This window comes from Epinephelus moara, chromosome 6 (assembly GCF_006386435.1).
Source record: "Epinephelus moara isolate mb chromosome 6, YSFRI_EMoa_1.0, whole genome shotgun sequence".
Lineage (NCBI taxonomy): Eukaryota > Metazoa > Chordata > Actinopteri > Perciformes > Serranidae > Epinephelus > Epinephelus moara.
The window spans coordinates 38,920,069-38,936,238 of record NC_065511.1 but is presented as its reverse complement, the minus strand read 5'-3'; the positions used below and the strand labels follow the sequence as shown (position 1 = coordinate 38,936,238).

General features: G+C 41.4%; 1 protein-coding gene and 1 long non-coding RNA gene across 4 annotated transcripts in view; one reads left to right on the top strand and one right to left on the bottom strand.

Moving 5' to 3' along the window:
* The window catches only part of LOC126391923 (uncharacterized), a 34,203-nt gene extending 32,963 nt beyond the window's left edge, over window positions 1-1,240 (bottom strand). Inside the window, exon 1 of one of the 3 annotated variants that reach the window (XR_007570131.1) lies at window positions 683-1,240. This is a non-coding gene — a long non-coding RNA (uncharacterized LOC126391923). Of the gene's footprint in view, window positions 1-57; window positions 256-559 lie in introns of those variants that run through there. The other 2 variants (XR_007570133.1, XR_007570132.1) reach the window with 2 other exon arrangements.
* Window positions 442-16,170, top strand: part of agmo (alkylglycerol monooxygenase) — a 76,300-nt gene continuing 60,571 nt past the window's right edge. The window contains exons 1-3 of the mRNA XM_050046921.1: window positions 442-735; window positions 9,288-9,418; window positions 10,992-11,143. Coding sequence (XP_049902878.1) covers window positions 616-735; window positions 9,288-9,418; window positions 10,992-11,143 — 403 coding nt within the window. The 5' untranslated portion in view covers window positions 442-615. The remainder of the gene's footprint in view (window positions 736-9,287; window positions 9,419-10,991; window positions 11,144-16,170) is intronic.

Here is a 16,170-nt window from a genome sequence, read left to right as displayed (position 1 = left end):
CTGAGTCAATAAAATGTGAAATTTCCAATAATCTGGCTAATTAATAAAAATACAGACCTTTATTTTGGTGTTTTGTCAAAACGAGACATCCAGTGGGGAGGAGAGGGGGCCTTCCTGTTAATACAATCCTGGCTACGGCCCTGTTGAGAAGCCTCATTTTTACTTTTGATACTCAACCATATCTTACATTTAAATACAGTTTGAAGGCCACACAAAGAGTGTGTGACCATGAGTAGTCTGACAAGCACCCTGCAAAACAAACTGCAAACCACAACTCTCGCGAGATAAAGCGACGCTTAGAAGTGTCCCCCTGTCAGAGATAACCTCGCCTGTTATAAACGACTCAGGATCTGGTGTAAAGTTAAATGTGACAGAAACTGTATCCTGCAGCTTTAAACGGTCACACCGTTTCCTGGATGTGAGAAGTTTCCTCATCAGCTGGCACGCTCTCCATTACACAACTGACCTACTTTACGTGCAGCACAGGAAAAACAAGGGTGTTTCACGGCGGATAGAGGGATTGAAAGAAACGCCCCCTTCTCCCGCGCGAGCTTAATACCTGCACAGGTAAAACACAGACACCTGGAGCAACGGTGTGCACGGTGCTGTTTGCCAATGGCTGAAGCTGTGGAGGTCGGCTCGGTGTCCGCGGGGGCGCGGACCATGTTTTTCATGCTCTCACCGAACGAGTCATCTTTCCAGAAGGTGGAAGAGGTTCCTCAGTATGTGCAGCAGGTGGGTACAGCCGGGCTCAGTCACTGCCATCATTACTTCTCTGTGTGTGAGACACCTCAGCTGACCTCTGCTGTCATCTAAGGACTGCAGAAACACTCAGTGCCTTATTGGTAATGTAGTGAAACCACATGAGAGAGACAAACAAGTGCTGCATACAGAAGTTTACATACAAGTACTCAGAGATACAGAGAAACGTCGATTAATCGATTAGTCAGAGGATTTGTTGCTATTGTTTGTCACATGACAGCAGAACAATGAAAACAAGCAAATTGAACGTATTTGTAAAATCATTGTCTGGTATAATTCAGTGTTTTCTGACATTTTATGGATAAAACATTCAATTAATCATGAAAATAATTGGTTGATTAATTGATAAGTTGCAGCTCTAGTCAAAACTTATTTACTAATTGTGAAGAATTTTCAGTGTCATGGAGTGGTATGAAAATCCCCCAAAATTGGAGACAATTTTTTTTTTTTTATAGACGCCTTGAATCTCCAATAGATAATTTACATTATTGATCAGTCTACAGTTAAGTTGTTGGAATTGAACAGTTTGATTAACATGTCAAAAAAAAGAGAGAAAAGTTTGTAATTTCTTCATGTCCTACCAGCTTTTACAAACCCAAATGTATTCAGTTTACAACAATTTAAAAAAGCTAAACTCAGCCAACCCTCCTTCTGGAGAAGCTCGAGCCAGAGATTATTGACTGAAACAAGTCCAGAACGATTGATTATCAAAAATCGTAGCTGGTTACTTATCTGTCAGTGGACTAATCCATTAATCGACAGCCTTATCTGGTACTCTACAATCAGCTGGAGGTGTGCACACTTCTCTACAGGATAAGAAACTTTTACAACCTCTTTCCCCTTTTCAAATCTATGAAGACAGTGTCTAAATGTTGTTATGTAATCAATCATAACGTGGAAATAAAGAGCCGAAAAGTTTATGCTTTTTAGTTACAAGATTATTAACCAACCAAAGTCTGTCGGTATTTTTTTTATTATTATTTTTTGTTAATCTGCAAAGTTATGTAGGTTTAGATTAATTTATTCACTGTAATTGAGATTAAGATTTATTGTTTGCAAGCGAGACCTCAGAAAAAATAGTCACACACATTTCACAGACAGATTGATTAAAACAATCACATCTCAGTTAGAGCTGCAGTTATTAATTGATTAGTCTATTAGTCAGTTAGTTAAAGGATAACTGGGTCCATTGTCAAAATTCTTACATATTATTCCTATGGTCTAAGGCAGTTAATATATATTTGTAAACATGAACAAATCCCATCATAAAGAGCAGAGTGCTAAAAGTCAAATTTGTGATGGCACAGGGTATAAAGCCTGGAGCTGCTCCATAGACAGTGAATGGTGAAAGATGTTCAAGATGGCACTCAATGATTTATTCAGTTAGTTTGACTAAAACCGCACTCATCGTAAATCGAATTTCTCAAAGTCGGACTAACACACCCAGATAATGTGTTTGGGAGTCAAATTCCTCCTGTTTATATACAGTCAATTGGACCCAAACTGGCCCCAGGCTTTGACGTCAAATAGCATTAATGCGTAACAGAAGAAGCAGATAACAACACGGCGCAATCTACATCCAGACAGATGCATTTTGGGATGGATGAAGATACACAGTTCATGCTGTGTCTCCTTGTACAGAGCTTTAAAGTTGTCCACCATGGCACCAGTTTGTCACTAGCTAACTGTAACTAACTTGTTGGTCGCTTGTTTGATCTCTGATGTAACAGGTCAACCGAATTAAAGGTCCAATACTAACAAGCTGAAAGGGGGCATATCTCCTCCTATTGTAGCAGAGTCAGTCCCCTCCCGTGCTTGTACACTGGGACAAAGACTGTCTAATTAAATGGCCTGGTTGAGCTGTAACCGTAGTTCCACTTTACTGTGCATGTAAATGTACTGACTGAGAGCACTCACCAGGAGAATGTTCGAGTATATTATTGGTACATTTTCTGTTTCAGAACTGACAACACTACAATGGAATGAAGCTTATTTGGGTATAAAAAAGACAACAAACATTAAGTGGCTCCCATTCATTGTTTATGGAGCAGCTTCAGACTGTATACCCTATGACATCACAAGTTTGAGACTTACCTCTCTGGTTTCTGGCTTTAAGAGAGAGCAGCTCATGTTCACAAGTATTGAGTGAGCTGTCCTCGAGTGTGGAAATAACATCTGAATTCTTAATGTAGGTGGTGGTGTTCATCTTTAAACAGCGTAAGCAGCAAACTTCTCTGAAAATGTGAATATTTCTGGTTTATTTACTCCTCTATGACAGTAAACTGTTTATCTTTGGGCTGCAGACAAAACAAGACATTTCAGGGTGTCATCTTGGGCTTTGGGAGACACTGATGAACATTTTTCACTATTTACTGACATTTTATAGACCAAACAACTAAGTGATTGATCAAGAAAATAATCAGCAGATTAATTGACAATGAAAATAATTGTTAGTGGTACCCTAAACACAGTTAAATTAGTACCAGTAGTAATGTGCATACTACCTGAAACCAGTGTTTCTCAGTTCAGAGAAGCTTTTACAAATGATTTAACAAAGATAGACTTTGACTGTCTCAGATCTAACTAGTAGTCAGACTTCAGATAGACATCTAGATGCTAGTAAATAATTTTCCTTCTGTACTTTAACGTTCAGTGTGTAGATTTAGGGGGATTTAGTGGCATCTAGCTGTGAGGATTGCAGGTTTTTAGTGGGAGCTGAATTATCTACAGAGATCTCTTTGTCACCAAAACAAAGACACCAAGTGACTAAAACCAGTAAAACCACTGAAAAGAGCAGTTTTATGTTACAAATCAGTGTTTCTCCAACGCTGTTTGGCATGTCAGAGATGGTTGGCTAGCCCAGCACCTGCTAATGTGTGCTCACCTTTTTATCTCTAATAACTTAAGATCCAGACGTTCAGAGGGCTTTTACTAGGTGCAAATGACCCGCAGAGGTCTCTTCCTCTCAGAACAAAGGGACCAGGTGATTAAATCCGCTTAAAAGACTAATTAAAGCAATTTTACGTTAAAAAATTTTTTTACGTTAAAAAGGCTGCTAACTATTTTGGCCAACACAAAAACGTGGATGGCCCTATCTAGAGCCAATGTTTGATTTGTCTGACTGTTCGGGGTTACTGTAGAAACATGGAGGTGTAATGTGATCTCTGTAGACGAGGACCCACCAAGCCCCAGGAGGTGCGCTGGGCTCTGAAGCCAATTTTTGTAGTGACCACACAGTAGAATTACAACCAGCACGTGATGCCCTGTGGCCCAAATCTCTTTCCTATGGACTTGCATTGGGAAAGAGACGTCTGTAAAATGTTGGACATGTTCTCTGAGCGTCACCACTCCTGCGAAATGACTCGTTTCACTATCAGGATTCAATCCATTCAGTTCGATAACATTTCAAAAGTCTAGAAGAGCCACAAGGTTAAATCATTTCATCCCCATTCAAATTAGCGGAGGGCTAAACTGGAAGTAGTTGGCGCGGCAGGTGGAGGTCTCAAGTGCGCTTGCTCTGTGGGCCCAATGATGCAGATGCAGTGCCGATCATCAGGGTGATTTTATACCACGGACCAAGCTTTTTTACTTCATGTGCAACTTAGCAACTTTCATAGGAATGAAGAGTCCCTCATCCAACACTGTATCCAGTTCTCTTAAAGCAGCCATAGGACCTGCTCTGTATCTACAGCCTATTTCAACAGAAACAACGATTCTTATTTTCAGGTGATTATACACTACAGAAAACATACTTATATTATATTCCATTTCTGCCAATATATCCCCCTAAATCCGACACACTGGACCTTTTAAAGCACAATTTAAAAACAAGTTTGGGGTTTGTTCTGCTTCTTACTGTCAGTTTACAGTGTCTCAGTCACCATTTATTGCGGCGAATGTCTGGTGCAGGTTTAACAGCACATGTTTGTTATGAGGCTTTATGAGGCACATCAGGGGAGGAGAGCAATTACCCCCACAGCAGGAGTCCTTATAATCCACTACCAAACGTGATTAAACAAATTTGTTATTGCTGCAGGGCTCGATGGTGATAAAAGTTTGCATGGGCGTGTGTGACTCAGCACTGTTTAAAGTTTGTGATGTGTCATTAATTATTCTGTTCTCTGATTCCGACGGGTGAAATTAATTAGAAAAACAAAACACAATCTTCTAATTTTAGAGTTGTTTGGAATTATGGGTTTGTGGGTAGTTGCCAGGTCTCTCAGCTATTCAGTGATTTGAATGAAAACACAATATTTTTTTGTCAGACAGCAGTGATAAAAGTGTATTGTCAGCCAACATCAGTCATCCGTGACCTTATAAAAAAAAGTCTGTTTGGGGAAAATGCAGACATCTGGTCCACAAATGTCATGTTCCACGCAAGGCCGAATTCAAAATAAAATAAAATTATTAGATGCCACAACAAACGGTCCACAGAGGATGCAAGAATGCTGCAGTATAAAGTAGGCTTTCTTTGGTGTGATTTTTAGTTTATTTGTAAAAAGATAAAAAAAACACAAGCAAAGACGTTTTCGGTGCATGCAAGATCAAAAAGGGACTGAAATATCTCACTGAAGCAGAGGAAAAACGAAGACAAGTAACATCAAATAAAGGAAAAGAAATGAGGAGACAGGGATAAAACCATAGACAAGCTTTTTCCCCTCGCCTTCTTTTTTGCACAGCATGAGAATCAGCTTGCCCTGGCGAATAATTTCGTCCCGAGCTGTCAAGAACGTGGGGCTGCAGAGGTAAAACTATCTGCTAGACAGGAGAGAAAAAAGGAGGGAAGGTTTTAGACCGGCGTCCAGAATGATAATCTCTCTCTCAGCGGGTTTGGAGGAGGACTGCCTGCGCTGCGAGCCCATTTGTTGGCTGCAGTTCTGCAGTCTGCTGCCAGATGTTGGGAGCGTTGCGTGTGATCGCAGGTCCCTGGTGGTGCTCTCGCCTCTGCTTGTGCACACACACACTCACATCACACACCTGCATGCTAAAGTGGAAGCATTCACATGTGGATATGCACACACATGCATGCACACTCACTCTCACTTACATCCACACACACACACACACACTTCCTCCCTCCCCACCTGCAGATGTGCTCCTCTGCGGTTTCGTCACGCCCTTCATTCCTCGCTCTTGGCGGGGCCATGTGTCCCGGTTACGACTGCAGTCACTTGGTCAATGAGCGCCTTCAAGCTAAAGCTAACCAGCAGGTCTGACACGCCGCTGAAGTCGCAGTCGTGACCTGTTTGCTAACCTCGTCCCTCACTAATTTGTTCCATGTTTGACAGACCCATTAAGAGGTTATTATATGTTTCCAGCACAGTTAGAAATAGAGGCCCGTCACTGGCTGTTTGTGTAGTACTTACCATTTGTTTTGTCATAACTAGTTACTACATGTAATTTATATTTTGCAACTTTTGGAAACTAGAATTTTGCTATGTAATGTTTTGTTTTCACCATAAAAAAGAAAATCATGTGGCATCTCGTGCAAAAATAGCTGCTAATCAAAACAAAAATCATCCTATGCATGTTTGTGTTGATGGATCACAAATTGGTCTGCCATATGGCTGCAACCTGTGTTTGAATTTGGTAACACAGAGAAAATTGCAAGTTATTTTTCATGAAAATGAATTTCCTAATGTAATTCAAATCGGTTAATTTAAGTTACTTGTACTAGCATTAAACAAAGTCAAGACAAATAAAAATCAACTAAACCAACCAATTTAGTTAGGGGATCATGCTGCCACAAGATGTGCATCAGCCTGGAGGTCAGTCTTTTGAAAAACAAAAGTTTTGATTTCTTCTTTATTGTTGTGCCAACTTAGAAATGGACCTTGCATCTTTAAACTTCATATTTACATATATAGAATTGCAAAATGGAATAATTTCGGGAAAGCAGGGTTCAAGAAGTGCAAGTCCTTTTAATTTTTTACATAGATAATGTTAAGATGACCGACACTTGGAGCACCTCCAAGGTTTAGATGGACATGAAACCTTCCTGGTTGAACCACCAGCACAAAAGGCGAGCGCTTGTGTTAGAAAATGTTCTTTGATTACAAAGTCAAAGGGTACAAGCATGTTAATAAAGAAATGAGGAGAGAAGTTAGCTATGATTCCCAGCTTCCAGTTTGGTAAGAAATATCCAGACACCAAGCTCACTGTTGCCGCTAACAGCAACTCTGTACAAACCAAAAATATATACAGCAATCTGTTTACTTTCAGATCTGGTCAGTGTTTGATACATTTTAAAACTACAACTGCATCATTTTATTCATAATTTCAGTAACAAAACAATCAATCAACCAATTTCACATAGTGGCCAAACCTCAGAATTACAACTTCCAGGTCCAACACATGATATCATGGGGCCCAGAAAGTCTTTTTCCCATAGACTTACATTGTGAAAGAGACATCCGTAAATCAGTGGATACACAACCACAGAAAGACTTGTTCCACTACCAGGATTTGATCCATTTGGTCTAATATCTTTTTAAATCAAGAAGAGCTGCACGATTAAATCATTTTTATCCCCATTCAGGGTAGCAGAGCCCTAAAACAGAAGATAGCCACATGGTCGGCGAAGTCTCTTGTGTGCTCGCTATGTGGACCCAATGATGTAGAAGATTAAGTTAAGATGAAGTAGTAGATTTTATCTGCTGACTGTTTTTATTGTTTTGCTCTGTTGCTCGATTTTACTGTTATTGTTGCTTTTATTGTTATTGTTGCCTTTGTACTGTGCACTTTGAGATTTGTATTCAAATGTAAAGTGCGTTATAAATAAAATCTATTATTATTATTATTATTAAGTAATTTTCTTAATTTTAATTTGAACTTTTTTGGCGTCATGTTCCACTGAGCAACTTTCGCATGGATTACTGGGCTCCACCTCCAACGTCGTATCCATTTCCCTTCATACATCCATGGTTTCAAATGGGAATTACAATGGAGAAGATATAACACTTATAAAATTTAACAAGAGCTAAAGGACCTTCTTGAATAAAAGTTGATAATTACCAAACTTGGGCAGCAGAGAAGGACCACTGAGTAAAGTATAAATTGAAAAAATAAATAAAGGTTAGTTGTACGCCTTTATCTGCAAGTGTGAGTAGCCATAATGACGTGTAGCTAACAGGTCAACTAGCTGAAGTTTAGATGACTAATTTATACAATGTAAAATGCCATAGGCTTGTGTTAACAACATTAGCATGTTGTATTTGGGGAAAATGTGTCCAACAAAATACAAGTGTTTTTCTGTGAATCCTGAGAGTTATAGTGAAGCTGATTTGTGTACTTGTAATTGAAATTAATTATTCTTGAAAGGCAGCTAGCTTGTACGCTTTACCTGCTCGCCTAAGTAGCCATAATGACATGTAGCTGACAGGCTAACTAGCTTAACGTTAGATGACTTATTTATACAATGTAAAATGCTATAGGCTTGTAGGAAAATGTGGCCAACAAAAGACAAGTGTTTTGTCTGTGAATCCAGCGAGTTATAGTGAAGCCAATTTGTGTACTTATAATTGAAATTGTCGCTTTGAAACCATGTGCAATCCGTGTTTTGGGTGTGTTTCAAATTTCCAAACTTTAACAAGCAGCATGCAGAGCTAATAAACCTTCTGGAATGAAAAAAATGGTAATTAGAAAACTTGGGCAGCAGAGAAGGACCTGTGAGTAAAATATGAATTGAAAAAACAAATTACAATCAAATATTTTCCTCTTAGACCTTACTATTCTCTTTTCCAGCTAGCCTGAGTAGCCATAATGACGTGTAGCTAACAAGCTAACTACCTTAAGTTTAGATGACTAATTTATACAATGTAAAATGCCATAGTCTCGTGCTAATAACATTAGCATGTTGTATTTGTGGGGAGAATGTGTCCAACAAAAGAAGAGTGACCTCTGATTAAAATATCAATTGAAAAAATAAATAACAATCAGTTAATTTTGTCTTAATCCTAATTATTCTTTAAAGGTCAGCTAGCTTGTACGCTATACCAGCTAGCCTGAGTAGCCACAATGACATGTAGCTAACAAGCTAACTAGATGACTTTGTTTTGTTGTATCTTATCCGCAAACACGAAGACATTGAGGTTTTACAGCACAACATCTCTGTATCCTTGTTTTATTGTGCTTGGCTCCCACCTGACACCACTCAAAATGAAAAAATATGTGGTTTGTTAGCACTGATGTTTAAATCAACTAATGAGATCATTTCTTCCTCCAGTGCAGCTCTGCTCAGACAAATGTTTGTGATGTCCTGCCTGCCAATACATTGTGGCTTTAGCTTCAGTCTGGTACAGTGAAACAAACATCATGGATCACAAGACATGAAAGTCCTGCAAGCTTTTAGCTCATCTGCCAAGACAAATACTCAAGCTCAACACAACTGCTAAAGGCAACAGTGCACTTGAAACCATCTTGTTTTCACAGTTTGTAACCGTAACAGTGCTGAATCAGGATTTCGTGTGTGTGTGTGTGTGTGTGTGTGTGTGTGTGTGTGTGTGTGTGTGTGCGTGTGTGTGCAGGCCACTCCTTTCTTTGTAGGGCTGATGGTGCTGGAGCTGGTGGTGGGCCTGCTGAAGACAGGAGCCCCAGTGGTCACCATCAGCGATGGACTCACCTCCGTATCTTGTGGAATGATCTCCAGACTCCCAATGTGAGTGTTCAGGCAGCTCATGGTCAGGTCACTGTATATTATAATAAGATAGCAGTGCTGTTAGGGCTACTTGGTTTGATTTTTATAGGGATGCACAATATTGGATTTTTTCCCGAAACCGGATATGCCAAAATGTAACAACTAGTTTGACCGCTAACCGATACCGATATCTATATATCCACTTTTTCCCTACCTAATTAGTCATCAAGTCTCTCTTGTAGTGGAATTATGCATGGATATTCTTATGGTGATGGCCCACAAGCCAGTGGAGACATGAAATACAATACTTTTTAATGTACGTAATATATATTCATTGTGAAAATCAAGAAAAAGCATGTCGCCAATTCAGATATTTAACTTTAAAGCTGATTTATTGACTACTTTATCATGCATCCCTAATTTTTTATCTTATTTATCAGACATTGTTATCATTATCATAGCTGCCTTTCCTGTTTTGAATGAAAAATGTGGCGCCCAAGGAGTCGTGTAGATTAGATATATTATTATTTTTGGGTTGCTGTAACTTTAAATGTTGCCGTTTAAAAGTCCATTACCTTGTCCAAAGTGAGGTGGGCAACAGGAAGTGGCACAAGGTGTAGGTCCAGAGAGTTGGCCTACTGCATGCAGAAAACAAGGGGGCGAAATGTGGCCTGCGGTGCTCTGCCATGCAAAAGCTATGGATCAGTGAGCTGGCAAATTTTGGCCAAAGAATACTCACAGCTAATCTGTAAACAGAGTTCTGAAACTCCTGTGACACTTTGACCTATGTTACAAAAAAAATCCTCCTGCCTAAAACACATGAGCTCGCCCTCTGGCTGCAGAAAAATATGATAATTGTGGTGAGCTGCACTTTGCTGCTGCTTGGTGTGTTTTCAGCGTCAGTGTGGACTGTAGATGGACGACGTGTCTCCACTTATTCCCATTGTTCAAAAATGAAGCCAAAGTTTCCCGGTTACGCCTGCTGCCGTCTTGCGCTGGTGATGCCATTTGAAGCCAGAGTCTGTGTAGTAAGGGTCTCCGCTGTATCAAGTTCCCGCCCATACACATGTCTGACCAAGACTGCCGCACATAGCTGTCAATCATAATGCCACGTCCCTTTTACTACGAACTTATAAGAAACATGCGTCAGCGTGATAAGAAATACCCCAAATGACAGAAACCATCTTTGGGAAAAGTTGTTTGGCATGTATTTGGATTTTTTAGTTTGGCCCATGTCCCGTCCACTAACTAACATAGAGAGGGCAGGCTTCATCCAGGTGTTTTAGGGTTACCTTTGGGGAGCTGTCATGTTGTCCATCTTTTTATACAGTCTGTGGAGTAAAGACCTGTGAAAGAGAAGATTGTAAAGCACAATAGTCCTTGTCGTAAAGATGTAAATATAACATTGTCTATCAGAAAGTATCAGGTATCTCTAAAGAAAATGCCCTTTCAGTAGTGCATGTGCTTTGACAATACAAAGATGTTCTGACAAGTTACACAAATGAACTGACATGTGCAACTGAAACATGAACTGCATATTGTACTAACGTGCACACTGTGGACTGACAAAGAGCTGTGACTACCCCTCCCTCAGGCTGTTTATGAGAGGCTGTGAGCTGACTGCTTACATGTACGTGTGGGACCGGTATCGCCTGATGGAGCTGCCGTGGGACTCCGCCTGGACCTGGTGGCTCACCTTTCTGGGCGTGGACTTCTGCTACTATTGGGTCCACCGCTTTGCTCACGGTACCAGCTCAAGACACTCACACTGATGTACACAGCCCACATAGAAGGACATAGGTATTCACAGCTACTAGTTTATTCACATTTCTGTGGTAGTTTCTGCTGTGTGGCTTCTGCTCTTTCAGCTCCCCATGAGATATTTGTGTTGTGAGAGTTCAGAGGAGAATGTTCAAAGTGAAACTGGTCCTAAATCATTTGAGTGAGGGGGCTTTCACATTGTGAGTCCAGGTCCTGCTTCGAGTACACTTGACCCTAAAGTCTAGTTTATTTGATTAATGTGTACTGTACTTGGGTACGGTATGCCCATCCGTGGCGGAGTCCATTTGAAAAGGTGGTCTCAAGTACAGTTAATGGCTACTCTGTTACGCTACGCACCAGGTGTGAACACCAACTGTACAAAACACGGAAGTGGACTGCTGTTTAACACGCGGAGTACTAACCAGTTATGAAACAGCCTCAACATTTCCATTTCGCAGCGTAGTACGGAACAATATTACTAGGGTGAAATTGGAAAAAATTGGGAGAGAGGGGGAATTATACCTGGGGATGATACAGTTGTTCTTAATATGAAAACGCCCTAAGAAATCACTCACCTTTCTGTAGGCTTAGGCTACGTCCACAGAAATACGTTTTCGTTTTAAAATGCATTACTATTGCCACAGTTACACCTAGCATCCACACTACTCTGGTATGTTGGAATCCCTCAAACAGAGACCTCTGAAAATACAGCTTACCCTTTTTAGTTTGAAAACTCTGGGGTTGTGTCTTGGTATGGACGGGCAGAAACAGGGACTTTGGAAACGCTGATGCAGACACCCACGTTTGCTTCCTGATTGGGTCTTATTAGTCAAGACATGTCAAGCCAAAACATTTTAGCTAGGTGTACATACCTTTTGTGATTTTATCCCTCTTATGTGGGTACTCCTTTCCCATTGCCATGGCTTTCTCCGGCAATGAATAATTCTCGCTGTATCACTCTGATAGATCGCCGTAATTGCTGCAACAATGCCAAATCTGTTTTCCGCCACCTTGACCGCCTTATTCCCAGAGACAGTTCCACCTCATCATTGGTCTTAGCAAAGAAATTTCTGGGGCAAGTCTGGCTCAGGAGGTAAAGCAGGTCATCCCTTAGTGGGAAGATCGACCAGCTCCTCTATACACATTTTGAACTATCATTGGGCAAGATATCAAAGTGTAGTAGTGTTAAAGCACTTTGAGTGCTTGGAAGACTAGAAAGGCACTATGCTATTGCAGGTCCAATTACCATTTACTTTTCGCCGTCTCTGTAATATTTTATGTTATTAAGCCACCAACCACAGAGTAGACAATCTGCTTTCTGTTGACAGAGACACACACAGTCCCAGTTTAGTAAATGGTCATGTGATATGCGTTTTCAGATGTTACGCTTGTGTATGGGGATCATTTTTGTTTTAAAAGACCATTTTAAAATGAGTGAATGTGGCTTTGAAAAGGTCGCTGTGGCAACTTTGAGTTTGTTCCTTCATTGAGCATGGTTGCTGTGGTCAGCTTGGATTTATTGTGTTTACTATGGACTTGAAAAGTGACTACTTTTCCTGGTGGAAAAGTAGTAAAAAGTCAGTAGGAACTTTCCAAACGCATAATCCTCTTCACGATTGATTATACAAAAGCTCAATGTTTTCAAACTATTATTATTTTTTGCACAATAAAGGCTAAATAAGCATCTCATTCATGCTTCAACAATGCACTTTATATGTTTTTACACACTTGACTTGTAACAATGATGGTGTTGTTTATGTGTTCTCAGTGATAAGTATATTGAATGTTGGATTCTTTTGCCAGTATAACTCCACTACCTTCCAACTCCCAACCAACAATCCCTCCCCTTCCTCTTTCATGTGTCACTCAGATAATACTAACAAAAAACTACAAAGCCAGCTGATGATAAATGGTTGTAAAATGTTGATTTAGTTGCCATCCCTGCAGGGAGGAGCGCACAAGATAGCACACACATCATGCTGTCCTGGACGTTGTGGAGGAAGCAATTATTTTTGAGTTACATGCAGCTGGTTTGGAGCTGTGCAGATGTGAGAGGCCTTGGTCTCCGGAGAGCTGTGGTCTTAACCCGGAGCTCTCACAGCAACAAGCTGTATATAGTCACGGCTCTAAAGCGGCGACGTCCTGCAGCATCACTATAAAAGCAGAAATAAAAAATATGTACCAGATACAGTGTTTCTACAGTCATAGCTCGGCATCTTTTAAAATTGACTCTTCCTGTGTGTGTTGGCTCAACTGATACACGTGCCAGATGCTCAGCTGCCACACAGTACACCGGAACAGAGGTATTTATTTGTGGCCTGCACCAAAGTTTATTTGTGTTGTGGCACATCAAGCTGCCCACTGTCTAGTCCACAATGTTTTGGCTCAAAGTCCAGAACTGGTTAAACAGAAGCAATGCTTTTAAACTGTCTCGCCAAGAACTGCCCGACATGAGTGACTCTATAGTACCATTCTGCTTCTAACATGCACTGGAGGCATTTTTATCTCCCACCACCATGGCACAGGGCATATTGGACATTATTATTGTGATGATGATGTAGGCCTATCATGATAATTGTTATTGACTAATTGTACAATATATGGACATCACCGCTATTATTTTGCTGACCTTGGTTTTGCCCATTTTGTTTACATGATAAGGTTACCAACATTTCAGCCAACATGATAAACAACATGGTTTTCCTGACCATTATATGACTTGAGCGCAGCAATTCTCCCTTTTTTTTTTAACTCTCCAGAGAAAGAAAGCACTTACAAGATGACACGATGTAGCTTACCCATAGCCTGTAGCCACACTTCTAAGGTGGAAGTAGCACAGCCCTGATGGTTGTTAGCTTGCCAACCCCTGGTAACATGCCAAAAAGTCCGTCATGGAGGTAACTGTGGTGTTCCTGGAGCTTTGCTTTGTCTGTTAGTTGCGAAAGAGATCACTTGGTTTTGTTTTTGTCGGGCAAATTTAGTATTAAGTCTTAAACGGAGTAATTACTACTGTAGTAACTAGCCTTGGAGAAAGCTTACGATCGCGTCCCACAGGGAGTCTTGTTGGGGGGTACTGTTGGAAAACAGAGTACTGAGGTTGTTGCTACGAGCCATCCAGTCCTTGTAACCAAAGTGAGAGCTGTGTCCGCATACTTGGTACAAAGTTAAACACATTCTTAGAGGGCGTTGGCCTCCGCCAGGGTTGTCCCTTGTCTCCGATTCTGTTTGTGATATTCATGGACTGGATCTCAAGGCGCAGCCGGGGGAAGGAAGGGGTCTGGTAAAAGGTCCTCAGAATTGCATCTCTGCTTTTTGCAGATGATGTGGTTCTGTTGGCTTCATCACACTGTGACCTTCAGCATGCACTGGGGTGGTTGTAGCCGACTGTGAAGCGGACCCCCCCCCCCTGCTCCCAGGTTGAGAGATAGTTACTGCCCCAAGCGAGGGAGTTCTCAGGATCTTGTTCATGAGTGAGGGTAGAATGAAGCGTGACATTGATCAGCGATTTGGTACAGCATCTGCAGTGATGCAGGCGCTGTGCCGGACTGTTGTGGTGAAGTGAGAGCTGAGCTGGATGGCAAAGCTTTCGATTTACTGGTCCAACTACATCCCAACCCTCACCTATGGCCATGAGCTTTGGATAGTGACTGAAAGAATGAGGTCGCAGATACAAGCCGTTGACATGAGTTTCCTCCAAAGGGTGGCTGGGCCCAACCTTAGAGATAGGGTAAGGAGTTCTGACATCTGGAGGGAGCTCGGAGTAGAGCCGCTGCTCCTTCAAGTCGAAAGGGGTCAGTTGAGGTGGTTCGGGCATCTGATCAGGATCCTCCTGGGCGCCTCCCATTAGTGGTGTTCTGGGCACGTCCCACTGGTAGAAGGCCTCTGGGCAGAAACAGAATATGCTGGAGGGATTATATATCTCATCTGGCCTGGGAACGCCTTGGGGTCCCCCAGGAGGAGCTGGAAAGTGTTGCTGGGGAGAGGGGCGTCTGGAATATTTTGCTCAGCCTGCTGCCCCTGTGACCCGGCTTCAGATAAGTGTGCGATAAACTGTGTTTCAGACATTTTCACATTCATAAATCCCGTTTTCATTGGGGCTTTTATATGTGTGTACTGACAAGACAAAGACCAAGGACAGTTAAAGTATCACTGTGGCAGCGGTGCATTGGCATGACAAATCAATACTTGAAGCTGTGTGCCCTTGAAACCAAAATAATAAATCCAAAGTCTGCCTGAAACAGAAAGTAAACTCAATATGAACTTTCCAGGGACTGGATTAGAAAAAAAACCAGTTATTCAACAAGTTGTGTAATAAGCCTTTGTAGCTGCGTGGGTATTTCTGCATGCCCATGTCTTACATCGTGTTGATTGATTTAACAAAGCATAAAACCAAACCAATACCTCAGACAGAAAAAAACTTTGCATGTTACCAAGGCAGAAAACTGGGTTGGATCAGTTTTTCTTAGGTATCCTTTAGTGTTTGAACCAAAATGATTATTTAAACAAAGCTCCAGACTCATGTTTTGATAAGCAAGGAACCCAGGTGAAAGCTCAGGCAAACATCCTATAATAAACTTTAAGCATATTGTAATTGAAGTGGTCTGAGAGAATACTAGACTGCTGCACCTTTCTTTGTTCTGTTTTCAGGCTTTAGAAAATCTAGGCCACGAGAGGACACCTTGGTCAGTCACTGGTCATTTCAGAGATGTCCCTATTGGCTGTTCTACAAATGCAGATGCATGTGCACGTCTCTTCAGTGAAAACTTGAATGTCAGAGAAGCCTTCAGAGATGGAGAGAAAATCTTAGTAGTTTAGCCTTCTACTAAACAGAATCACAGTGTGTCTGTCACATCACTCCCCGCCGCTAGAGACCACCTCGCCGGCAGGAGAGCGGGCAACAGGTCTAGAGAAGGAACCCCAGTCCGCTGCTGCAACAACCTGAATCCAGCCAGTGCAAACCCTAGCTCCAGGGGATCGGCCAACCCTGACTCCCCATCTGATCCGCAAACTTT